This window comes from Eumetopias jubatus, unplaced genomic scaffold, assembly GCF_037043125.1.
Source record: "Eumetopias jubatus isolate StellerSeaLion01/CBP00866 unplaced genomic scaffold, mEumJub1_p1.0 scaffold_2, whole genome shotgun sequence".
Lineage (NCBI taxonomy): Eukaryota > Metazoa > Chordata > Mammalia > Carnivora > Otariidae > Eumetopias > Eumetopias jubatus.
The window spans coordinates 44,578,669-44,605,324 of NW_028274808.1; the positions used below are offsets into that span (position 1 = coordinate 44,578,669).

Genomic DNA, 26,656 nt, shown 5'->3' on the forward strand with positions numbered 1-26,656 from the left:
AGGAGTGCCTGGCTGGCTCAGTCGGAAGAGCATGCAGCCCTTGATCTCAGGGTCGTGGGTTTGAGCCCCATGTTGGGTGTAGAGATTGCTTAAATAAGTAAGAATTAAAAAGACACAAAGCAGTTTTCATCCTCTTTTTAAAGCCCCTCAATAGCCATGTGCCAAACTCCCTGTCCAGGCCAGGACACAAAGCCCTGTGACAATAATTCTCAATCCCAGATGCACATTGTTTTTCCTTCAATTTTCTTTTTTCCTTTTTTGTTTTAAATTGTGTTGGAAAAAAATTGCATTGAGAACACTCAACATGAGATTTACCCTCTTAACAAATTTTTAAGTGTACAGTATTAATCTCTAGAACTTACTCATTCTGTGTCACTGAACCTTTATACTCCTTGACTAGTGACTCCAATTTCCCCCTCCTCCACCCAGATGGACCTTTGTATCACCTGGGAAATCTTAACAGAAATGGTGCCTGGGCTCTGCTTCCAGGGGTTCTGATCTAGCTGGTCTGACCGCAGCCTCCCAGGTGATTCTCACCAGGGAGTGGTCAAGGTTAAGACCCTCCCTCATTGCTCATCTTCTGTGCATTTCCCTTTGATCACTGTGTTCCAGTTGCATTGGCCTTCTTTCTGTTCCTGGAACCCACCCAGCCTGTTCCTGTCCCAGGACCTTTGCTCCTACTACTTCCTCTGCCTATATGCCCTTTCCTCACTGTTCACCTGCCCAATTTCTACTCTGCTAAAAGGGTCACCTCCTCTGTGGAGCCCACCTTCTTTCCTCCCAGGTTCTTGGGACCTAACTCCACCCTGACACTTTCAGTCTGTACTGTATGTAGTCATTGATTTACTCCTCTGCTCCTCTCACCAAACAGGTTGCTCTTCCCTGGAAGGGATTTGACTTTATAAACTTCTGATCTGCAGCACCTGAATGAAAACTTGTCTAAGATGTGCTGAACTTATGCTGAATGAATGAATGAGTGAATGAATGAAGGAGTTAACAGAGGCAGTCTGACTGATGCAGTAAAGGGAAATTATAATCTTCAATGATCTAAAAACCTTTACTTCCAAAGATGTGATCTAAGATTACATTAACGTTAATTCCTGCATTATGGTTTCACATTCTATTATTAGCTGAAGATTAGCTTAAAAATTAACTAAAACTTCTTTGATCCTTTTTCCTCATGAACTCCTGCCATGCCAGATCTTCCACGTTTTGTACTTGTGCAATTGATTTAGAACCTAAATATAGAACCTTCAGATTAACCCCCGTTAAATTTAAGTTTTTCAGTGTAGGCCCATCCTTCCAATTCCCTAAAATTAACTGTCTCGTGTCACCCATCATACCAGCAATTCCTTGAAACTTGGTGGCACCTACAAATCTGGTGAGCATGCTGTCTATTAAGATATCAAACAAGGTGGGGCCCATGCAAGAGTCCCATGGTGTGTCACCAGGGACCACCTTTCTGGGTGCTGCAGTGATTAGTCAACACTGTTCAGGAATTGCTAACAAGCCACAAACCCACCTAACACAATAGTCATCAAAGCCATATTTCTCTTCCTTGCCAACAAGGTTACCGAGATTGACCTGGTCTAATGCCTTGGTCGTGGACCTCCTCCTGTTCCACTGGAGCAGTGCTTTGATCAACAAAGAAATCTGAGTGGGGAGGTGTGAACTTGTTTTTAGTGAACCTATGCTGACTCCCAGTGTTCACTGTTTTCTATGTTGTCTCAGACCATCTATTCGTTAAATCGGTATTGAATTTTGATGTGGATTGATACCACACTCGGTAACCTAAATTCAGGAGTTTACATTTTCCTATCCTATCTCTGGAAATGACTTTGTGACCATAAATCTAAGGACTTTGAAGGCCTTAGCTCATGAGATATTAACTCATGTAAGGCAAGTAAGCTTTTGCAGACTGCAGAAAGGCTTCCTAGGGAGAGAGGACACAGCAAGCATGGTCCCTAGAGGCCTGAGACACACAGAAGGTGTGAGATTCCACAAACAGTTTGGCAGGAGCACCATGGGGGCTGGTGGGGCAGGCGGACCAGAGCCTCAGAGCCCTTGAATAACACGCTGGCTAGATAGGACTCTGTCCTGAGAAATTGAGGAGTCACTGCAGGGCTTCAACTAGGGAAGTAACATGATCATATTTCGGTTTTCGAAAAATAGATACCTTTGGAGGGGTCGGGATTGTAGGAGGGGACAAGTTGGTAGACTTTTGCAGTAATAATCTAGAGAGAAGTGATAAGGGCTTTAATTAACTTAGCTGTCTTGGCTTTTACGTTTATGTTTATGGTTCTCCTTTTTTCCTACCCCATTTAAATGTCTGAGTGTTTAGTTACTTTTTTTTTAAGATTTTATTTATTTATTTGTCAGAGAGAGAGAGGGAGAGAGCACAAGCAGGGAGAGTGGCAGGCAGAGAGAGAGGGAAAAGCAGGCTCCCTGCTAAGCAGAGAGCCCCACGCAGGGCTCCATGCCAGGGTCCTGGGATCATGACCTGAGCTGGAGGCAGACGCTTAACTGACTGAGCCGCCCAGGCGTCCCACGTTTAGTTATTCTGCCCCATTCCTGGAATGCAGGCTCTGCTATCCTCTGACTTTTGCAGACCTGCTCGTGATTGAAGGCCCAGCTCAACTTCTATCTCCACCGTGCAGTTATATCATATCCACTCCCCTCCTACCCAACCATCATCCATCCACCCATCCATCCAGGCTTCCTCCCTTCATTCTCTTATTCATGCTTTCATGCCTTCATTACTCGATTGAACCAACATCTACTAAGGGTCTTCTATGTTCAGGGCACCCTGCTAAGTGCTGGGGATATATAATAAGATACAATTCTACTCTCCAGGAACTCATGGTCTAGTCAGGAGAAGAGACCCATAAATAATAACAAAGCGAAGAAGGACAAAGCTGGAGGTAACAGGAGCTGAGCCTTGAAGGAGGAGTAGTTGCCTCGCTGCCAAGGGGAAAGTGCTCTGCCCTTTTATAGCTGAGTCTCAAGAGCCCAGTTAGAGTTGACACCATACCCCCTGAGTTCTACTCTCTATTTCCTATACGTCGGCCTTGTCCTTCCGAGTAGCAGAAAAAAAATCACATTTTAAATTCTTCTAACATTTACTTATCAAAAACCTATCTATCTATCTGTCTGTCTATCATCTATTATTATTATTTAATGGCCATAGTGCTGAGCACAGTGCCGGCTAAGTAGCTGGTCCCAACACTTCACTGTTAGATCCTATGCCTGCATTGCCTTTTTCCCTCAAGCTCTTTTCACTGGTAACCAGTGAATTCTCCTGACCAGCACACCCCTTGGGAGTGCTGTCCACCCCTGACTTTCTAAGCTTTCTGCAGAGGACTGAGGGTGCTCCAGAGGGAAGCAGGGGGGAGCCTGCACGTAAGCGGCACCTACCAAATGGCAGGCACTGTGTTGCTGGTGCGCCACACATTTTATCTCACTGAGTCTTCACAGCGTTCCTGCAAGGTTGATGTTAGTGTCCTTTCACAGATGAAGGGACAGACTCGGGCACGTAAATAATTTGCTTCCCAGTAAGTCAGAGGATCGACCCTCCTGGGTGTGTGCTGCGCTCCAAGGTCCAGAGTCAGGGCCGTGCTCTGGCTGAGTGGGTGCAGCCAAGGCAGAGGCAAATGGTAGAGGGCTGGGAAGCTCCAACAACAGCTCCCACACCGGCACTCTTAGCGGCCACACCTGGCCCTGATGGAAGCTGTCACATGGGCCAGGGCCGACAGTGGGCGTAGCACCCACCTCAACTCTGGAGAGGCAATATGGTGTCATTGTCTGGGCTCTGGATTCAAATCCCAATCAGCCACTTGGTAGCTGTGAGATCTTGGGCAAGCAGCTCGATCCCTTGAGGCCTTCTTTTCCTTGTCTTTATTCCCTTCCTCTGAGGGCTTTTGTTAAGACTAAATGAGATATTCATGTAAAGCACAGTGCCCCAAACCACATGCTAAGTGAGCAAGTGTTTTTTCTGATTTTCTTTTTTCCTCTTCTCTTTCCTTTTTCTCTTTCTATTCTTCCTTCTTTTATTTATTTGTTTGTTTGTTTATTTATTTTTTGAGAGAGAGCGAGTGAGCATGGGGGGGGAGGGGCAGAGGGAGAGGGAGAGAGAGAATCTCAAGCAGGCTCCATGCCCAGCACAGAGCTCGACATGGGGCTCCGTCCCAGGACCCTGAGATCATGCCCTGAGCCAAAACCAAGAGTAGGATGCTTAACTGACCGAGCCACCCAGGCGCCCCCTTCCTTCTTTCATTATTACTGCTGTTGTTAATATGTTACATGAATATAAGCTATGAGAAGAGTGTTTCTAGCCAGGAGAGGACATACGCAGGTGGAAACATCCAACAAGTCCTCTGCTTCAGCCTTCCACGCACGGGGGGAGTTCCCTGGGTCCCCCATGAGTAAGTACTTTCGGTGATAAGAAGCTCCCTCCTCTGTGGAGTATATGCTCAATACTTAGGCAGTTCAAATTCTTAGAAAGTTCTTTCTTCTATGGTGCCAAAATTTACTACCATGTAGATTTCACCCATTGGTTCTAATTCTGCCCAGGGGAGCACAGCAGGATCACCCTCATCTTCCAGTTAGATTTCTTCACATTTTTAAGGAAGTCTTCAAAGAATTTTTAAAGACAGTTGTTGTCTTCCTGTTCTGTTCCAGCAGGCTAGCCATCCACACCTCTTTCAGGTCCTGCTCACTTGACATAGCGTTTATACAGCTTTGCTGTTCTGTGGCTTTCCTCATCGCTGCTCACGATCTTTCTTAAAATACTGTGGCCAGAACAGAAGACACTCGTCCAGGTGTGGTATGAACAGTGCACCCTAACAGAACTCTCCTGAAATCAACGAAGGATCCCTCGAATATGCTGCCACCAGCCCTTCCTTTGTCTCTTCCGAAGCGCCATGTGCTCAGGGGTGGGGGCCCGAGGCCAGTGGACAGTGACAAGCCCGGGTTCCTTATGTCTGGGCAGGGTGTCTGGCTCGGTCTTATCCATTTTACAGTGTGGCCATGGAGGGGAGCCACCCTCGGTCCCCATCAGAGATAAGTTCAGAATTGGGTGGACAAGGCTGTGCTGTTCCTTTTGGGGGAGTCCATGGGTGTGTGTGTGTGTGTGTGTGTGTATGTGTGTGTGTGTGTGTGTGTGTGAGATAGGGTTGGGGGGGTGAGAGAGGATGGGGGGAGAGAGAGGGAGAAAGAGAGAGAGAGAGAGAGAATTTTCTGCCTGATCCAGGAATTCTCCTGGATGGCAGAATTGGTTTCCATAACGACTTTCTGATATAAACATATTTGATAAAAATAAGTTAACAGTGGAGCTGTGGTGGAGCACAGACTCTCAGAGTGCTGAGAGGGAGGGAGAGAGAGAGAGAGAGGGAGAAAGAGAGAGGGAGAGAGAGAGAGAGAGTGCACGCGCACAAGCTCTTCGAAGAACAGCACTTTCCTTTTTTTTCCCACCCTCCTGGTCAGCCTCTCTATACATAATTTCCATAAACCAACTAAAAAGCTTTGTTGACCATATTCCTGTCTATCCTGGCCCCTTTCCTGCTTGTACACATCATATTCATTCTCTCTCTCTCTCTTTCTCCTTAGTTACCTGAAGCACTACAGTATGTATGGGATAATATGATAAATTCATTTCTAATTCACTGCATTATCCCTTGAATATTTTAATGACTCATTGAATGGAGTAAAAAAAGCTATTTCAAATGAACAATTATGCTGCATTAGTCTGAGGGCTGATTATATTTAAACACTGCTCACATGGATAACAGGACACAGCGACCTCAGCATACGAGAGCTAATTTGGCTCTTATCTCCAAATAATTTTACACCGCAAATTACCATGAAAACCTAAAGGGCTTTAAAAACATTCATCAAAAGATAATATTCCACTTTATAGCAACATTTTATTTAAATTATTTTGAATGGGAACGAAGGCATCTCTGGGGTGGGACAATGACAGCAAGGTGGGGACTGTGTGTGATAAGGAAATGGCAAGCGGGTGCTGGCTTGCGTTAAAAAGACAGAGTGAAAGTGTCCGGGAAGACGTGCAGTCCTGACGGGTGGCGGGGGGTGGGGCATGGGGGGAGCACACTGCAGGCCTCACTGGCCCTGGCAGACCAGCCCTCTGCCCTGGCTGTGGTCTGGTCCAAGGGGGCACAGGGCAATTCCCAAAGGCCAAATGAGGGGGCCCATCCCCTTACCCCAACTACTGATGCCTCCATGAAAGCGGGTCCTGATCAGTTCAGGTCCTCCAGGCTGGGCCTGAACCCACCCGGATTTGAAAGGCAAAAAGGATGCACTGTTTTTACTGGCAGGCTTGTGTCATTGTCTAGAATTGCAAAGCATGAGTCCAAGAGCCTAAGGGAAGTTGCTCAATTGTAAGTGGCTGCTGTGGTCAGATCTCCAAGTTGGGGGTCGTAGGGGAGAGGATCACATTTACCAAGGTCCTACTGTTCTGTTCAGAGTCAGGAGCCTTAATCTCCTTGAACACCGGGAAAGAGATACTATTATCATGCCCATTTTCATGATGAAGAAACTGAGGCTCAGAGATTCCCATGTGAAAGTGCCAGAGCCTGGAGCCTCCCCTGGTTCATCTGACCCAAAAGTACAGGCCTGGTGTCTGCCCCTTCAGGGTGGCCTTGTACAAGTCTGCTTTACAACCAGGGACCCCCTGCACTGTCCCCATCACCAAAGGCCTGTAGCTCTTTAGGGAGCCTTGCTGGTGTTCATTACCTAAATTAATGGACCCTCACAGTACAGGGCAAAGCATGTATGGACAAGTGTGCAAAGAGCAGAAAAACTAAAAATACAGGTCTAAATAAAGAAATTAATTAATGAATCCCATTTCCTTGGTTTGATCTCTTCATCTGAATTTGTGGTCTTGATAAAGATTGTTTATTCTTCTATTTGTTATCATTTCCTTGCTTCTGAGCATAGATATTAAAATTGGAATATATATATATTGCATAGTATATATAATATCAGAATATATATAATATTCCAGTATCTCACACACACACACACACACACACACACACACACACGTGCATGCACAGTATATTTAAATTTCTACAGGATCTGCTGCTCAGTTTGTTAGGAACAGGATAAATTTGCCGTTTTCTATAGAGCCTCTCTCTAGGGAGTCTTCCCCTTTTTTGCATATGTAATTTCCTTTTCCTGTCACAACCCTGAAGGGTAAGGATTTGTGTCAGTTTTACAGAGGAGAAGCCGCGGTCTCAGAGAGGTCAAGTAACTTTCCTGAGATCGCTCAGGAGTGGAACCGATCATTCAAGCAAGTGTCCCAACGTGTGCTAACTGCATCACTGGAAAGCAAGGGGCTAAGATCCTCGCCCTGTTTATTTGGTTTCCCCTTTATCTTATTCACCTAACACACTGAGGGGTCCTTTAAGAAACAACCTCTCATTATGGAAAAATTCAACCCTCATAGAAAAGTAGACAGAATAATGCACTCTTAGAGGTCCTTTTAATTCCGCCCAGAATGGGTTGCGCTTACAGCTGCCAAAGGTTGAGGGCACTGAATGAAAGGGAAACACGGACTTGCCGTTTCGCTTTCTTTCTTAAAACAAAAAAGATATTCAGGGCAAATTTTAGAATCATTGACGGTTTCTAGGAAGATTTTCTTTTTTGGAAGAAAAAAGGTACTCTTGTCTCCTTAATTGTTCTTAGTGTTCTTTGTCACCAATCATGATATTCTTTGTGGAAGGTATTAATATACCATCTTCCTGTGTTCAATATTCCCATTAACAATAAAAAGTCTAATGAAAATATCTGCATGAAAAGCTCTGAGCACTAATTTCAGAGACAAATAGAAGATGAACCAATAAGCTTTTCTTCTGAAATGAATGATGCAAATTAATTGATATCTTAATTAGGCTTTAGCACGAAGATTATTAGATTGAATCAGAACTGAAAAACATCTTAAAGAGAAAGCTGAGGAGGACATGGCACTGAGGGGAGAGAGATGTTAGTTGTCAACGCTCTGTTCGAAATCTCTTTTGTTCAATGAGAGGTTTTTCAAAGAGGGGGCGGAGAAGGAGAACATGCTTTACCTAGGAGTCCCTGCCTGCCGCGGTCTGGCCAGCGTTGGGGACTGAAGCCTCGTCCTGCCCCTGAGCTGACGGGAACCCACCCCTGTGGGAAGTTCTGCCCTGGGAGAACCCCTGGTGCCCCTGGAATCCCAGCCCTGTGCTGCACCCTCTTCCTCTGCCTCACTAGAGCAGAAGCCCTTGGAAGGCAAAGATTTGCCCTGTTGTGTGCGCATCTGCAACCCCGGGGCCAGTGTGGTGCCTGACTTAGGAACAGTAAGGATAATGCTACAGCCAGGGAGTATATACAGCTTTACTATGTGCTCTGAGTACCGTTCTAAGCGTTTTACTTAAAAGAACTCATTTGAACTTCATAACAACAGGGTGAGGCAGGCACTACTGATTAGCCCCACTTTTCAAGGGAGCATACTGAGATGCAGGTTGAGTATCTTGCCCCCCAAGGTCACACAGCTATACTGGTGGATTCAGATTTGAACCCAGTCGTCCGGCTCCAGAGTCCTTGGTTTACACTTGCAAACAATGGTCAATCCATATTTGTTGAATTCAGCCAACGAAGGGTACCATGAACCCTTGGTTCCTACTGGTGGACTTCTCTCTAGCTTTTGTACAGGTTTCCTTTCTCCAGAGCTTTATCCCACTCTACAGTCAACTCCTGTCGGCCTCTCTTTGGGGCAGGGGGCTGCCGATGTTCCCTATATTCCTAAGAACTGACTGCTGTTTCAACCCAGACAGATGGCCCCCAAATTGTCCCTACTGAGGGGTTCCCGTGGCCGTGGCCCCGCCCACCACCCAATTAGACCCGGGCCCCTACTATCACAGACTGGGTCCCACCTCCGTGGCCACTGCGAATCACAGGGCTATCGTCACTCCACCTCTGCTGTGACTTTATGGCGTGAGGCCACTGACCGTGGAGGGTAGTGATACTACGTAGGGTTTACTCTTAACCTAACATATCAAGGGTTAAAATTACAGAAAAGTTTGAAATTCTTCCCAGGTATAGTTGATTGCCCAAGATAGCATTCCCTAGGGAGGTTCCCTAGCAGCATCTATCCATAAGAGGGAAGGAGAAAGAGATCCCTGGAATGGTAGGTGACCCACAGAGACTCTGCTTCCCATCTGACAGAGAGGGCACGGTGGGATGCCTCTTGCCACAGCGGAGTGGCTGGCTGAGACGGGGTGTGAACCAGACCACAGGGTCCAACCACGTGGTAGGGTATGCAATCTGGAGCTTGGGGGCTTGGGCTGAAGACCCAGCTCCACGACCCTCTAGCTAAGAGACTGCATCAGCCAGCCTCTCTAGGCTTCGCTTTCCCGCCTCCGAAATGGGGATAATGCCTACTTCACAAAGCGATTGTAGGGCTCAAAAGGAAGTGTCAGAAGTGATTGTCACTTGAAAATTGCTCCACAGATGGGGGATGACAGCAATGACCAAGGCATTCCGACGATGAGCTCTGTGGTCTTCCTTCAGTTGGCTAAACTCCCTTCTGGAGACTCATTCGCTCCACACCGCTGGAAGTGGTGCCTGGGAATCTGCATTTTAACACGTTCACCCGCGGATTTGAACATGCTCTAATGTCTGAGACCTACTCAGCCACAGCTAACGCCAACACAAAGGAAGTACTGCTGGGTTTGATAAGAGGCTTCCCTTTTTTTTGGCTGAGGTCCACAGCCTGAGACCTAAACGAGCCTGGTTTTATATTGGCCATGCAGCTGGAGGGATGCGGGGGCTGGTGGGCAGGCTGGGTGGGTATAGCTGAGGAGGGCTGCCGCTTCCTGCTGGGCCCTTGGATCAGGGAAAGGGGGTGAAAATGTGCCTGAAAGCCAAGCCTCCTCCGGTCTGAGCGGCAAGGCTGAGGGCCACAGCCGGGCAGGTGGCCCTGCTAAGCTCTGCGGCTTAGCAGTCTTGCCGGCCACCTGCCACCTGGCACCTGCCACCCACTCTGCTTCTCAGCTGGGCTGCTGAGAGCCTGTGTGTGCGCCACGAAGCATCTGTGAGAGACACTGTCCCAAGTGCATGCTGGGGTGAGGGGATGGGCGGGGCAAGGGGCTGCAGGCTTGGAAGAAAGGCAGCCTCATGGCCCCAAGGTGCCCTCGATGCTGAAATGACTCCATCCACCACAGTTTCTGAAGTCTGCCTCAGAACTGCCCCGTAGAACCCTCTTATGGACAGCCTGGTATGTGACGTCCAGAGCAATACTCCCTTCTTGAGAGCTTCGCCCCCTTGTGATGGCCAGGGAATCCCAAATACAGAAAATGGCAAGGCTCTAAATTGGGGCAGGATCCAGTATCTTTCCCTTTTGTGCTCTCAGCTCCTCTCCCTGCCCTGATGGCATGAAAATCCCCCAGCTCTGCCCCTTTGCATGTTTATGGTGTTTCCAAGGCTCTTCACCAGGCCGAGGAGTGCTTGGCCGGGAAGGGTGTTGAACAATGCCCCTGCTTTCCCTCACGCACTGTCCAAGAAGCCACTGCCAGAAGCGTCCCTGGAGGGAGCCCTTTCCAAGGCCCTCCGTAGCCAGCACTGCCTCTGAGGATGGGCTGTCGACCTGAGCATCCTGTGAAGGGCCTGTGGTCACTGGGCAGGGGTTGGTTGACAGGGTAGCTTCCCCCCAAATCCCCCCAAGCCCCATTCTAGGGGTTGTGAGAGCCCCTGCCTTGCTCAGGAACATCAGTGGCTAGTTCACACTGATACCCCTGCCTCTGATCCATAGCAGTAGAAGGAAAACCAGAAACTCCTTATACTTGTGGTACTATGGTTTCTAAAGTGTTCTCAGGATACTCTCTCATTGGATTATCATGACAACCACGCAGAGGAGGTAACATGGTTCCTATCTTACAGATAAACATGAAACGCCCAGAGGAACTCTGGGCAACTTAATGGTGATCATGGATTTGGGGACCAGCCAAACCTAGATCCAGACTTAGTCTTTCTAGCTCTGGATTCCCACTATCTTATGGCTTGATGCCTTTGCACACTTTGCGAAGGCCATCCACGAGCTCTCTCAGTGCAGACACACGCGTGTGTGGCCAGGGGCTCATGAGCACAAGATTCAGTGAGGTTGGAAAATAAATGCATACTATATAGTGCACATTAGAATATTAAAAGTTCTAAAAAATCCTTCAGTGAGGAATGGGATTAATATAGTGCAACATGGAGTCTCCAAAACTTGTTTGGGAATAGAACCTTTTTTCCTTCCCCCACATGATGCCTGTTAACAATGCATCAGACTTGTGTTCTTCAGCCCTACTCCAGAAGGGACGAGCCAGACTCTTTCACTATTATGTGATGGCAAAGGGACACAGATGAGGGGAGGCCGCTTGTTTCTGTACAAAGGAAAGGACATCGCCATGCCTTCCCCATGCCCCTCGGCCCATCAGGAGGAGGAGCTCCTGCAGGACTCCCCCTGGCCAGCTCTGCCCCCTGGACTGCACAAAATCACCCCCGTGCCTCCGAATCCAGGCTCCTTGTGGTGGTGCGCTGGAGGCAATTGTTAAATTTTCAGAAAATTTGTGAGTTAATCATTTAAATCATCAGGAACTCAAAACTGGCCATGATGGAAGTATTTACACTACAGAAATCAGCAAACACGACAAACTGGGGCTCTCCTTACCCGGTTTATCCTGAGAGCCCATTTACCTGTGCACCACTGATTCTGAATGTTTTTTGGAATCGTTAGAAAACTTGGAAGGGACTGTGACAGCTGGAGGCAGGGGGCAACCCGACACGGAAGTCCTTGCCCTTCAGAGTCCCCAGCCCTCCTGAGTGAAAGCCGAGAACTACACAGAACAGTCATCCTCCAGCTATAACCCCAAATGAATCAGAAAGTGCCTTCTGGCCTGCTTACCTTTATATCTGTTACCAGCCAGTGTCTCCAGAATTGAGCTTTGGGTGAAGACCTGCTCGGGGCATCTGGATCCACCATCACCAGGATGTAGGTTGCGCCCTGTAACACATTCACCAGAAAGAAATGTAGCACCGTGACTAGAATTCTGACAGGAAAACTGCACGGTGCAGTCTCTCCTTTTATCTCTATTGCAGCCGAGAATGGCGGGTCGACCCCTGTAGCTTCCTACCCAGTCCATCTTTGTTCTCGTGACATTCCTCTTGTGTCACATGTTTACTCGCAAAGAAATGAAGCCTATTAAGTAGACAGCTGAAAAGCTTGGCTTTCCCTTTATGAAGAAGAATAAATCAAACAAGCATATTTACTAAGCATCTGGAAGTCCCTAGCATCATGCTAGGTGCTATGATGGAAAAATGAAATTTAAAACAGGGCTTCTGCTCTCAAGAAGTTTACAGTATGGTTGGAGCAACTTATCCATGAATTCGGCAAACACAAGAACTTAGTTGGCGTCAGGAACGGTACCAGTTGCAAGGAATACTAGGATTCATTCATACCTCAACAAACATTTACTGAACACCTACGGTGTGCCAGAAATCGTTCTATGGGCTAGGCATCCAACAGAGAACAAGACAGTGTGAGCCTTACTTTCAGGAAGCTTTTATTCTAGGGAAGAGACAGAGATTTTTTAGAAATTCAACAAACAAACAAACCCGAACCGCAAGGAAATGTCCAATTGGGATTAGTACTCTGATGAAAATAAAATAGGGTGGGAATGAGAGGGAGCAAGCATTCTGAGAAGAGGAAGCAGCCACTACAAAGGCCTGCATGTGGGAAAGAGTGGGGGTTTGAGGAACAGAAAGAATACCATGTGGCTAGGGGTGAGCAAGGGGAAGAGTGGACGAGGCCGGGTTGGAGCGGTGGGCAGGGGCACAGAAGGCTTTGTAGGCCTTGGTAGACGAGGAGGAGGGTTTTACTCTTAAGTGCAATGGAGAACCGATGGAGGGTTTTAGCCAGCAGAGTGAGACGCTCTGATTTGTTTTTCAAAGATTGTTTTGGTGGCTGGGGGGAGAATGCATGGTTAGCAGGAGGTGAGAGATGGAGCCAGGAGGCCAGTCAGGAGGCTGCTGCAGTAGCGAAGGCATATTGGACTAGAATGGTAGCAATAGAGAGAGATGCAAGGAGGTAGATTGAGGGGAAGTGTTTTTAGGCAGAATCAATGGGATTTGCTGATGGATGGGACCGTCGGGCATTGAGGGGGGGAGGAAAGAGAATTTGAGGATATCTCCTGAGTTTGTGGCTTGAGCAACTGGGTAAATGGGACCATTTAGTGACACAGAAGACCCGGGGAAGAGACTGTTTGAAAGGGGATATTGAGAGTTCTGTTTTAGGCATATTAAGTTAGGAATACTTCTAAAAGTATGCAAGTCAGAGTCTGGAGTCTGGAGGAAAGGTCAGGCCTGGATAGCTAAGTTTTGGAGACATTGACATATAGATGGTCCTTAAATCCATAGACTAATGAGATTCTTCTTGTATTTAGACACATGGAACAGACAAGAGGTCTTTTGAACAGAAAAGGGTTCTCTAGAACAGCTAATGTTTAGGAGAGAAGAGAATCTAGCAAAGGAGACTGTGAAGCCAGAGAGGTGGGGGAACACCTGAAGAGTAGGTATCATGAAAGCTGAGCCAGAAAGAGTTTCAAAAAGGAGGAGGTGGTCAACTATGCCGAATGCTGCTGACAGGTAGAGGGAGACGAGAACACAGATGTGACAATGGGATCAGACACCTTGGCAAGACCAGTTTCAGTGGAGTAGAAAGGACTGAGGTTTGCTTGGGATAGGTGGAGATGAGACAGGGGATGCGGAACTGGAGACAGGTCGTAAAGATAATAAAAGAAATTTTAGTGTGAGGTCAGCTGAGACATGGAGCGGCTGTTACTGGGTGGGAAGGAAGAGTAAAGAGATCTTTAAAATTTTTTAAATTATTCTTTTAAGAGAGAGGTGACAGTCAGACATGTCTGCAGGCCAGTGGAAATGATCAAGTAGAAAGGGAGACAGAGAGAGGGGACAGAGAGGGGAAAGGGGATCGTTGCAAGAGGCAAGACTCTGGAAAGGTGGGTGGGGACAGGGTCCAGAGCAAAAGTGGAGGGACTGGCCTCTGGGAAGATGCAGAGGAGACAGGCTCAGATGCAGGGCAACCGGAGAACGTGATGGTGAGGAAGGAGGACAACTGTCTTCCGAGGACTTCTATTTTCTCAGTGAATTAGAGGCAAGGTCTAGGGGAAGACGGATTATAAGAAGTTTGGGGACAAGGAAGAAGGGGTGAAATAGTCATTCTGGAAAGTGAGAAATTGAATATAGCATAGGTTTGTAGTAAGGTTCCTAGATAATAGGACATTCCACATCTGTGTGCTTTTAACTGCTCAGGTGCAGTCGTGAAATGGGTGGTAGCTGGGTTTCACGTGGACAGGGCCTCAGACTGGTCAGGATGCAGGATGAGAAGGGAACGGGAGAGTAAGACGTGAGTAAGGCAAATAGAGACAAGCCGGGGCTCCTCTTCATCTGAAGGGGACGTGGCTGTAGTACAACGTGTGAGTGCCTGAACATTTACCAAGTGCTCAGGGGACGCAGAGGTTGGAGCCTAAACCTCTCTACCTCCGGAATCCAGGCTGCCTTCACAGATTGTCTTTTGAACTCGATCTGGAAGAATGAGCAGGGTCAGGAAAGTGACTGTAGGCCAAGGGAAGGGTCTGTGCAAAGGAATGGGGAGGTCTGGGGAATGGCAAGAATCTTGGTGTGCTGGGACACCAGGCATCTAGAAAGGAACGGTAGGTGACAAAGCTGGGAGGTTACAGGGACTAGATGATAGAGAGATTAAGTGTCCTAAGTTGTTTAGAATTTGTTTTGCCACAGGACCCACTGAAATTGTTTGAATAGACCACTGACATGATTAAGTGTGTGCTTTGGAAAGGCACACGATAAACGAGTAAAAAACTAAAAGAAGAGCAACAAGAAAACAAAAAAGAAAGACAACTGGGATATTCTGAAGAGAGATCACAAGGGCTTGAAAATGCAAGTAGTAGTAATGAAGACAGAAAGAGGCATTTGTACTGTCCAATCAACAGCATGGAGTGACTGGATAGGGCCAATGGGGGAGAGGGAGACGTCTAGGATGACCCTGACATTCTACCTTGGGCAACTACATGGACGACAGTGCCATGAATATTAGGAGTAACAAATTTGGGAGACCTTGAGTTTGGTGTTAAAATGTGCAGGCAGGGGTGTCTGGGTGGCTCAGCCGGTTAAGCATCTGCCTTCAGCTCAGGTCATGACCCCAGGGTCCTGGGATTGAGTCCGGCGTCAGGCTCCCTGCTCAGCGGGGAGACTGCTTCTCCCTCTGCCTGCTGCTCTCCCCTGCTTGTGCTTATGCGCTCTCTCTCTCTGTCAAATAAATAAATAAAATCTTTTTAAAAAAATGTGCAGGCAGGGGTGCTTTGGTGGCTCAGTCAGTTAAGCGTCCGACTCTTGATTTTGGCTCAGGTCATGATCTCGGGGTCCTGGGATGGAGCCCCACGTTGGACTCTGTGCTCCACGGGGAGTCTGCTTGGGATTCTCTCTTCTTCTGTCCCTCCCCTGCTTGTGCACGCGTGCTCTCTCTCTCTCTCTCTCAAATAAATAAATTAAATTTAAAAAGAGAGAGAGAAATGTGAGGGGGAACGTAGGATCATATCCCAAAGAGCCAGGGTGTGTGTGTGTGTGTGTGTGTGTGTGAGATTCCAATAGAATCCCAGAAGGAAAAACTGTATAATTGATACTCCCAAGAATAGGTTCTAGCCAAAGTAATAAGAAAGTAAAAAGAAACAAAGTGTAAATACTGTAAAAGAAATAAAACCATCTATCCTCTTTCTGTCTTTTAATTAATTTCTTTTTCTCTTTGCAAGTGCCATGACTGCCTACCTGAGAAATCCAAAAGGCTCAGCTGGAAACAGCTAGATTAATATTCAGTAAAGTGAGCTGTTATGAAATGCACACAAAATCAGTACTTATTAATAATGGCCAGAAAATACTTTTAAAATCCCATTTATAATTGTAATAAAAAATATAAAATATCTTGGAATAAACCTGATGAAAAATCCAAGACTTAGACAAAGAAGCCAAAAAACTACTGATGTGCATGAAAAGAAAACTTGAATAGATGTGGCGACACACTATGCTTTTAAACGGAAAGAACCATTTATAAATATGTTGATATCCTTTAATTAATTAGCTAATTTAACACAAGTCCAATCAAAATCTTAAATAGATATTTGGGGAACCTCATGGAATAATTCTAAAGCTCTGAATAGAAGAAAAAAAATAATTAGCTGAAGCAATACTGAAAACTAGGGAAATGGTATTGATTTTGAAGATATTAAAACATATTATAAAGCTCCAATAACTCAAACAACGTGGTGTTGATTAAAGAACAAGTAACTAGAGGAAGCAAAGTAGAAAATCTAGAGAGAAACTCATGTTCTTAACATATGTGTATTTAATAGATGATCAAGTTCTCATTAAATATATGATACTTAATACATAATAACGTTATTTCAAACAAGTAGGGAAAGGATAGATTATTTTTTAAGTGCTATTGAGACAATTGGCTCACCATGTGGAATAAACTTCAGTCTCCATTTCTTTCATATGCCAAAAAATTTCCAGATTTAAATGCGAAAATGAAAAAAAATCTTTAAAAAGTGACTTAATGAAATTTAGTAAATTCCTATAATGGAATACTCTGTTAGAATTAGATCTTTATATTTTAATATGGAAAAATATCTAAAATATACTAGTAAGTGAAAGAAGCTGCCGAATAGTGTGAATGTTATCATTTAAAATGTGCAGGAAAAAAACCTTTATATATCTAACTATATATATATTTATAGATATATTTGCATATGCATAGAAAATGTCTGGAAAAGTACACACCAAACTGTTAACAGTAAATGGCATAAAGGAAAAGATTGATATATTTAACTAGATATAATTTTGAAACTTTTATGACAAAAAAAAGAAAGCAAAATAAAATTCAAAGATAATGCTGGGAGAAAATATTTACAAGATCTATGATAAAGCATTCACCTTAATATGTAAAGTACTCTTTAAATCAATAAGAAAAAGAGTAATAACCCAATAGAAAAATAGATAAGCTACATGAATAGGCATAAATTCATAAAATAAGAAGTACAAATGATCAACAAACATATGAACAAATGTTCAATTTCATTAGTAATCAAAGATATGCAAATTTTATAAAATAAAATCCCATTTTGCCTATGAAATTGACATATATATTTTTTATGTCTATTCCCAGAGTTTTCTAAGGTATGTAGAAACAAGGGGTAGGTTACAAAATCTTATGTAAAATATGATCTCATTGTCTTAGCTAACCAGAAGAGAAGATCAGAATTGTGTATCATACACATATATACCCTTCCACGGAAAGGGGACCAAGAAAATCAGAACTGAAATGTTGACCACCTCTAAGTGATGGGATAATTATGAACTATATTCTTCTTTGTGCTTTTCTGCATTTTCCAGTTTGTGCAATAAAATGCACTGCTTTTACACATAGGAAAAAAATAAAAGATTTGTACTTAAAAAAAGCTACTGTAAGAAGTCCCCAAACCCTCATTTTTTTCCTGGTCAAACAATGCTCAGAGGAATTCTTCTCTATGGCAGCCATCTTTTCTTTCCCATTCCCTTTGTTCACTGCCCCTCCCGGCCCCCACCTGCAGCTCTCCCACACTGGTGTCTGCTTCTATAAGTGGTGAACCAGGAGACTGGTCTCCGTGGGCGAATCCCTGTTGCACGGTGCTCTCTGAGGTGGTTACATCCTGAGGTTTCTCCTAGATCCCCTCCCTGCTAAGCAACCCCATAGCAGATCTCTTCTAATACTCAGCAGGAAAGAAAGGGCTTCTGTGGCAATGGTCTTTAGCCTTCTCTCTCAGTGCAATCAGGGAGCTGGTTTTCAGCCCTTTCAAAGACCCCAGTTGGCAACAAAAGCTCCCTAGCAAATATTTAGCAGAGGTTGGGTGATGTTCAGCAGATAAATTGGGAAACAGGCTATTCAAGAGCTTGGCTCGTAGCTAGACCCCTTGAAGTCTGACCCAGGCCCCCGCTTGTTCTCTGCTGGTCCTTGGAGCAGACAGGCTGGCATAGGGAGGGGTGAAGGAGATGAGCCAGTCTCCGGGCACATGACACTAATGTCTGACCATGGTGGTCCATCCTCTAGGCATAGCCTAAGGAGAAGAATGTGCAGTCAATACTTTCAACAATGGATTTGTCTCCAGAGATTTTTGCCCTTGCCATATGTCTTCTTGCCTGGGACGAAACTGTTTTGTACTTCTTTGGGGGTATCACACTGACCTAATGAATACCAGGCAAACAGTACTCATGAAGCCTTGTGCTGCGGGCTGGGGCTCTTGGCTAAGTCTTTCTCCTCTCTAGCTTTTTCTAGAAAACGAGGGGACTGATAGATGATCTACTTACCTTCAGATTCTAACACCCATTCAGTGGATTCTGAGGTGTCTAGATACCATGTGAAACTAATCCTGCTTAAATGAAGCCAACAGTCCCACTTCAGGGTATTTATCCAAAAGAATTGAAATCAGGACCTCAAAGAGATGCCTGTACTCTCATGTTCATCCCAGCATTATCCACAATAGCCAAGATGTGAAAAAAACCCTACATGTCCATCAGTGGCTGAATGGCTAGAGACAATATAGTCTATACATACAGTGGAGTATTATTCAGCCATAAAAAAAAAGGAATTCCTGTCATTTGTAACAAAAGGAATGAACCATGAGGATATTATGCTAACTGAAATAGGACAGTCACACAAAGACCAATACTGTATGATTCAATTTATATGAGGTATCTACAACTGTCAAACTCATGTAAGTAGAACAGAACAGTGGTTGCCAGGGTTGGGGGAGAGGGGAATGGGGAGCAGCTGTTCAATGGGTACAGAGTTTGAGTTATGCAGATATATATGTTCTAGAGATCTGCTGAACAACATTGTGCCTGTAGTTAATAATACTGTATTGTACATTTTAAAATCTGGGAAAGGGTAGATCTCATGTTCTTACCTCAATGAAATTTAAAAATAAAAAAAAGAAAGTAAATCTACTTGAAAAGAGCAGATGGAATCAACGTCCTCGTCAAACATTCTGCAAATCTCAAGAGTTTGATTGTATGCTCTGCTGGTGAGGCCGTGGGGAAGTTTCCTGCATTGTTGTGGGGAAGAAAAGTAGGGGCAATTTACCTCTGTCTGGGCTCAGCAATCCCATTTCTGTGATTTGTTTCCTTCTAAAGATATCTGCACGTTTATGACAATTTGTATGTAAGGTTTTCATTTCAGCTCTAGACAGGGCTGAATAATAATAGCAAAAGTCGGAAATAACTCAAGTGTCCATCAGTGGGGGATTGGTTAATAAACACTGATACATACTCGCAATGGAATACTTGATAGCTGTTAAAAACAATGAAGCTCTCTAAGATCTGTTATGAAAAGCTCTCTAAGATAAATTAAGTGAAAAAAGCAAGATGCAGAACAGTGTATCTAGGAGCTCACTTTTATAGAAGAAAGAGAAAATAAGATATTTCTTTACAGTGGCTTGTATTTTCATAAACAAACTCTGGGAGGCTACTTTTAAAAAGCCAAGGGAGGATGCACACGGTGGTGGTAATAGGGGCAGACAGGATGGAGAGATGGGACGGCTGTCTCTTGTATATGCCTGTTCTACCATTTTGGTTTTTGAGCCATGTGAACGTACAGTTGACCTTTGAAAAAACACAGGTGTGGTGGTGACCCCTTGTGCAGTTGAAAATCCATGTATAACTTTTGACTTCCCCAAACCTTAACAGCCTCCTGTTGACCAAAAGCCTTATTGCTAACATAAATAGCTGATGGACACATATTTTATATGTTATATGTATAATATACTGTATTCTCACAATAACATAAGCCAGAGGAAAGAAAGTGAAGAAAATCATGAGAGAAAATAAATTTGGGGTAACGTACTGTATTGATCAAAAAAAAATCTGTGGATTAGTGGACCTGCGCAGTTCAAACTCCTAAGGTTCAAGGGTCAACTGGATGACCTGCTAAGAATAAACTAAAATGGTAAAATAGAGAGAAATGTGTACTAATCACATAGTATTATCCTGGAGATGTCAGCCTCTAGTCTCTCTCTCACTGGCTGAGAGGTAAAGAGGGATGGCCTTGTCCCTTTGCCACAGGCAGAGCTCTGGGAATCCTCATTCTATTTGTGGAGGGCAGTTAGGTGAAGGGCAATGAATGGACGGGGGCTTGGGCTCCATAGCGCAGGGCATGAGCAAGGTGTGGGAACCCATGTTAACAAATCATGGTGCTGGGACACCTGCGTGGCTCAGTCGGTTAAGCGTCTGCCTTTGGCTCACGTCATGATCCCAGGGTTCTGGGATCTGGAATCGAGTCCCACATCGGGCTCCTTGCTCTGCGGGGGCCATTCTTCTCCCTCTCCCTCTGCCTGCCGCTCCCCCTGCTTATGCACTCTCTCTCTCTCTGACAAATAGTTAAAAAAAATCTTAAAAACAAAACAAATCACGATCCAGATGATGGTGACGACACAGAGGCAGAGTTAGATCTGGATTTGTCCAGGTCAGTTTTTTAAAGCAGCTATACCGAAGTATAATTTCCATACTACAAACTTCACTCCTTTTAGGCATACATTTCAACAATTTCTAGTAAATTAACAGAGCTGTGCAACCATCACCACAATTTAAATTTAGAACATTTTTATCACCCCAAAAAGAAACCTTGTGCCATTTACAGTTACTCCCTGTTCTCTCCAACCAGCTCCAAGCAACCACTAATCTACTTACTGTCTTGATAATCTCCTTTTTGACTTTTCTGAACATTTCATGTAGATGGAATCGTATAATATGTGGTCTTTGGTGCCTGGCTTCTTGTACTCAGCATGTTTCTGAGGTTCAACTATGTTATTGCATGCCTCAGTGCTTTATCCCTTTTTATTGCCAAATAGTATTCCATTGTATGGATATTGGTATGCATTTCATTTGTCCAGTTGATGGCCATTTGGGTTGCTTCTACTTTTTGGCTATTTTGAAGGGTGTTGCTATGGACATTTGCTACAAGTCTTTGTGTGGATATTTGTTCTCAATTCTCTTGGGAAAATATCTGAAGTGGAATTGCAAGGTCATATAGTAAATTTATGCTTAACGTTTTTAAAAATTGCCAAACTGTTTTGCAAACTGGTTGCACCATTGTGCAACCCCACCAGCAGTGCACAAGTGTTCCAATTTGTCCACATCCCCACCAACACTTGTTACCATCTGTCTTTTACACTGTGGCCGTTCTAGCAGGTATCTAGTGGCATGTCACCGTGTTTTTAATTTACGTTTCCTTAATGACCAGTGATGTTGAGCAACTTTTCACGTTCTTATTGATTATTCATAAATCTTTGGCGAAATGTCTGTACAAATCTTTTTCCCTTTTTGACCTTTTTTCTTATTATTCCAGAAGGAATTTTAATAGGTGTGTCCCAACTGGAGGCTGGGGAAATGGGAGCAGTAGAGAGAGTGGAAAAAAAGGAGGGAAAGTGGGAAGAAGTGGCTATTGACTTTGAACTCTGCTCTAAAGAGCTGTCAGAGCTGGATGGGCCTCATCCTTGAACCTCTGGCTTCCACCCTCAACCACCATCTGTACATGGGGTTGTCTGCTTACTGCAGCTCGCCGTGACACCGATTCTTCCCGCAGGGAAATGTCAGCCTCATGGGTAGCCACCACAGTCCAGGTGGGCAGAAAGCACTCAGTGACACGGACTCCCCCAGGCCTAATGAGCCAAGTCTTCTGTCCATTGCCCCACTGGCCACCCTCAGAAGGACTGAGCCCCAATCTCCCCTGCCTCCCACCCTGGTTTTTTTCAGCCAAACCTCCCCCACCGACCTCTTTCCCAGATACTGGTCCTCCGCCACCCCATCATGCCCCAAATGCTCTTTTCTTCTCTGCCTCAGAACCAGTCCTCACTCTCCTCCACCTCCAGACACGTCCACTCTGCCCTGCAGAAATGCCACTGAGGAACACGCATCTCCCCTCTGCCCTCTGTCTCCCCATGAATCGCTCTACTTCTCTGCCTTTGCCTGGATCTCCCCTGAAGGGCCCCAGCCCCTGAGCACTCTCCAGTGCTGGTGTGTGTTCTCTTGCGCCCCACAAACCCCAGGATCAGGAGGCCAGGAGGTGGCACTGCTCCCTGTCACCACGTCCTTCTTTGTGGCTCAGGCCATTCAACCATACATCCTCTTTCCGGCCTGTTTGCTGTCCCCTATGATCTCATGGTTGCTCCTGCTCATTCGTCGAAGACGTTGGCACCTGCTCAGTCTTCTTGTCTTCCCTGCGCCCCGCTGTCATCCCAGTGACTTCAGCAAACATGTGGAATACCCGTCCAGCACCACGGCCGCTCTGGCAATCTTCTCTTTCTCTGTCTCAACCAGCAACAGTCACACCCTGACCCTCGTCATCCCAAACTGCTCCATCTCCAAAATTCACACGGATTCTGGCTACAATCTCCTTTCTGTTCAGCTTGCTTCCTCAACTGAGCCTATCACGACTAGTCTTTGACCTCAAGGGGCCTCCTGACCATAGGTGACAGTGCTCCCTCCCTGTCTTCCCCCCTCCCTGTCCACCAGCTAGCTCCCTGCGCTCGCCTGCTCCCCGCTTCACAGGCGGACTGCACATACCATTTCCTTTTCCTTACTTCCCGTTTACTCTTTCTAATTTTTTAAAGATTTTATTTATTTATTTGACAGAGAGACAGAGAGAGAGAGAGCATAAGCAGGGGGAGTGGCAGCAGAGAGAGAAGTAGGCTCCCCACTGAGCAAGAAGTCTAATACAAGACTTGATTCCAGGTCCCCAGAATCGTGACGTGAGTCGAAGGCAGACACTTGCTCGGCCTACTTGTGCTCTCTCTGTCAAATAAATAAAAACCTTTAAAAAAAAAAAAAAACCTTCCTGAAGTATAGTTGACATACAGCACTGTATTAGTTTCAGGTGTACAACACAGTGATTCAACAGTTCTATACGTTACTCACTGTTTGCCACGGAAAGTGTTGTCACCGTCTGTCCCCATACAGCGACATTATGACAGTGTTGACTGTATTCCCTGTGCTGCACTTTCATCCCTGGGACTTCCCATTTGCTCTTTAACCCACTCTGCCCCCTCGCTTCTGCTACAGCCCTTTGCTAGTGTCCCCAACTCCAATGGGCACTGTCCAATCTTCATCAGACCTGGCATCTCCCTCTGCTGCACTTCCCAAGGCATTTCAATGCCTTTTGTGATTCCAGGCCATTCTCTTCCCCATGGCTTGTTTTGCTCATAGCTGGATCCTAGGCTCTCTTCATCTGTTGCTCCTACCTCCTCCTCTGGAGCCTCCAAGCACAGGCACATTTATTCTACCACACCCAGCTCTCCTCTGAGCTCCAGACCCTGTGCCCCATGACCCACGTCTCTCCCCGTGGAGAGGAGAGGAGCACCTCATGCAAGTCCTGCTCAACAACACCGGCTGGGCTTCCAGAGTTTTCTGTTTCCACAAATGAAGGTACCCCATCTGCTGTTGCAAACCAGAAGCCCAGGAGTCATGTTCCAATCCATAGCAGTCTTATCAATTCTGCCTCCCAAGCATCTCTCAAGTCCGCCCATTCCACCCCCACCCTCTACCACCGCCATGTCCACCCTGGCTACCGACATCTTTCATCTTGTCTATTATAACAGCATCCTAACTGGTTTCTTCATATTCACTTTGACTCCCTAATCAATTTCCCACCTGGATCCAGAATATCTTTTCAAAGCACAAGTAAGATCATGCTATCCTGGTACTTAAAATCCCTCACTGGTTTTCCATGCATCCTTACTGTGTTCTATAAGGCCTTGAAGAATCTGCCCCCCTGCCCACCTCTCCTTGTCATTTTGTGGACGTGTCCCTGGCACTCACAGGCCTTCCCTGTTTCTAGGGTTTGCCCTGCTCCCTCCCACTCACAGCCTTTGCATATGTTCTCTTTCTGTCTGGAATGTTCCTTACTCCCAGCCCACCCCCTTTAATCTAGTGAACTCCTCTTCATAATTCAGAGCTCAGTTCTGGGTGACTTCTCTAGAGAAGGGTCCCCTGACCCCTGTGTTCCATGTTAAGTTGCTTTGTGAAACATGCTCACATTTCCTCCCCTCAGACATTCATTTCAGTTTACAGTCAATAATCCATTCATGGGCATGAATTTTGGTTAAGCGTGCATGTCCCCCACCAGATTATACCCTCCCTGGACAGCAGGGATGGTGTCTGTTTCTCCTTACCATTATATACCCCGTTGATTATAGCATGCGGCACATAGAAGACACATGATAAATATTTTTGAATGAATAGATGAAACAAACATTGTACCTGGCCCAGGTGGTTCAATTGTTTATTTGTTGGTTGGTTCGTTGGTTCATTCATTCATTCATTCATTTGGCAAGCACTGACTGAGTTCTTATCATGTACTAAGCACCACGAGAGGGGCTGAGGATAAGAGGTAAGAGGGACACGGCCTCTGCCTCTGAGGAGACCGTGGTCTAATGGGGACCTGGATGCACTGGCAAATAATGCGAGGACCAGGCACAGTGCCAGTGCTGCAGGAGCCAGTCTGAGGAGGTGACCAAGTCTGCCTGCGCTGACCAAATAAAGCCTCCCAGCAGCGTCCTGGTGAATGGAAGTCTGCCCAGGAGGGAAGCCATGCCAGGCAGAGAAACAGCACACACAAAGCCACAGAGATGTGAAAGGGAGCCCAGACTCGTTGTGTGTCTGGAGTCCAGAGTCCCTGAGGCCGAGGGGCTGAGGCCTGGAGGGGAAGCAGAGGCAGCCAGCAAAGGTGGTGAGGGAGATGGGCAAGGTCGTATGTGCCAGTGAGGTTGGTGAATGCGGGTGTGGGGGTGATGTGGCCAGACACAGGTGTTAGACATGGCATTCCTGCAGGTGGTGGGGGGAGGGTGGATCCGAGTGGGCACAGTGACAGCTGATCACGTGAGCAATGGGTCACATGGCTCAAGAGTGGGCATTCCCAGAGTAGGCCAGCGAGCCACACTCTCTGTAGCGCAGATATTCCCCAGGGAAAGAGACTGATGTGGGGCTGCACCCTTGAGTCTCAAGGTCCTCTCCCTCCGCCTTGCCATTTGAGGAGTATGTGTGCCTGCCTTTCCCAGAGAGGAGGAATGAAAAGTATTAAGACAGAGTATGACAAGATTTTGGGAGATAGTCCCGAGTGCCGGAAGTACTGAGAAGGCGGGGCTTATGTTAATCATGTCTTATTTTCTGATGCTTTAACATCTGAAGCTTTGCTGATCCTGGAAGAGGCAAACACTGGAGACAGCAAACACTCACCTGACAGCACGCTCTTCAGATGCAAGCCTATCAGTCCAGAGCTTATGCCCTTCATCACCTCCTTGATGGAGCTGAGCCACTATCCCCTGCCCTACTCATCCCCCGGCCTGGGACCAGACAACTAGGGGCAGCTCCTATGCCCCAGACCCCACTGGAACTATTCAGACTACCCAATTCTAAACCTGTCTACCCTGATTATCCTCCCTTGCCCATTTTTTTCCCCCATGAAAATCACAGTAAAGACTCTCGCCCATGTTTTCTCCTCACTCCTTCTGCCTCCTGACAGACCCCGGTGCTTCCCCACGTGGCCCTGTGTGGTGTGCCCTGACTCCTGTCTCTAGGGATCTGTGAGTACAAACTCCTTGCTTCGTGACCATCATTTCCATTTGCATGCCTTACCACACCTGATTAAAACAAATCCCAGGTACATCTTAGAACAGGGCCCTTGACTCCTCGGCTCAGATATCCAGCAAGCCCACTGGAGACTACAGCACGCTGGGGAGTAACCAGCATTGCATCTCTCTCATTTTCAGATATAATTATGGAGGTGGCTTGCTGCCTACAGCACTCACTTGTCCTTGAATGGGAGATTGAGCTGACCTGATACGATGAAGTTTCATGGTCAAGTTGAGTGGAGGGCTATATTCTCCAAGGCAGTAGTTCTTACCCAAGGGAATATTAGAGTCACTAGGGGAGGTTTTCAAAGCTACCAAGGCTGGATTCTTGACCTAAGGGGTCTGGAGTGGGGCCAAGACACTGGTGTCAATTTGGAAGTTTCCTAGGTGACACTAAGGTAGATTTAGGGGTGAGAACTCCAGGCCTAAATTCTGGTGTCCCAGGTCCCTGACCAAAGCTGCCACTGACTAAAATCCTGGTTTCCCGCCTTACTTTAGTGCACTCTCAGAGAAGAGTGTGTGCCCTCTACATAAAGAGGACAGGCCCCCCCTGACCTGCTGGAGTCCCTTGTGCCTGGGGCCCTGCAGATTAAGGGGCTCAAGCACCAAATTGAGAAGCTGAAGTCACAAACACCAGTCACCCTCTGCTCCCACTATTCATTATGATGTTGGTTGGAATACAAATTTAGCCCATGGTGGGTTGGTTGTGTTTGAACCTCCCCCACAAAGTTCTGTATGGGAAATCTAGTTAAGAGCCTTCTTCCTGGGGGAGGTTGAGTGTAACAGCTGCTCCTCACCAGGGCTGATGGTCCCGCCAGGATGCAGTCTGGGTGTTGCCCCTTGAGGCTAAAGCCTTTCATCCCCCGGGAGCAACTCACATTTCATGCTGG

General features: G+C 46.1%; 1 protein-coding gene across 1 annotated transcript in view; it reads right to left on the reverse strand.

Moving 5' to 3' along the window:
• Positions 1-26,656, reverse strand: part of PEBP4 (phosphatidylethanolamine binding protein 4) — a 201,198-nt gene that overhangs the window by 83,837 nt on the left and 90,705 nt on the right. The window contains exon 4 of the mRNA XM_088020993.1: positions 11,927-12,025. Within this exon, the coding sequence (XP_087877119.1) occupies positions 11,927-12,025 (99 nt within the window). The remainder of the gene's footprint in view (positions 1-11,926; positions 12,026-26,656) is intronic.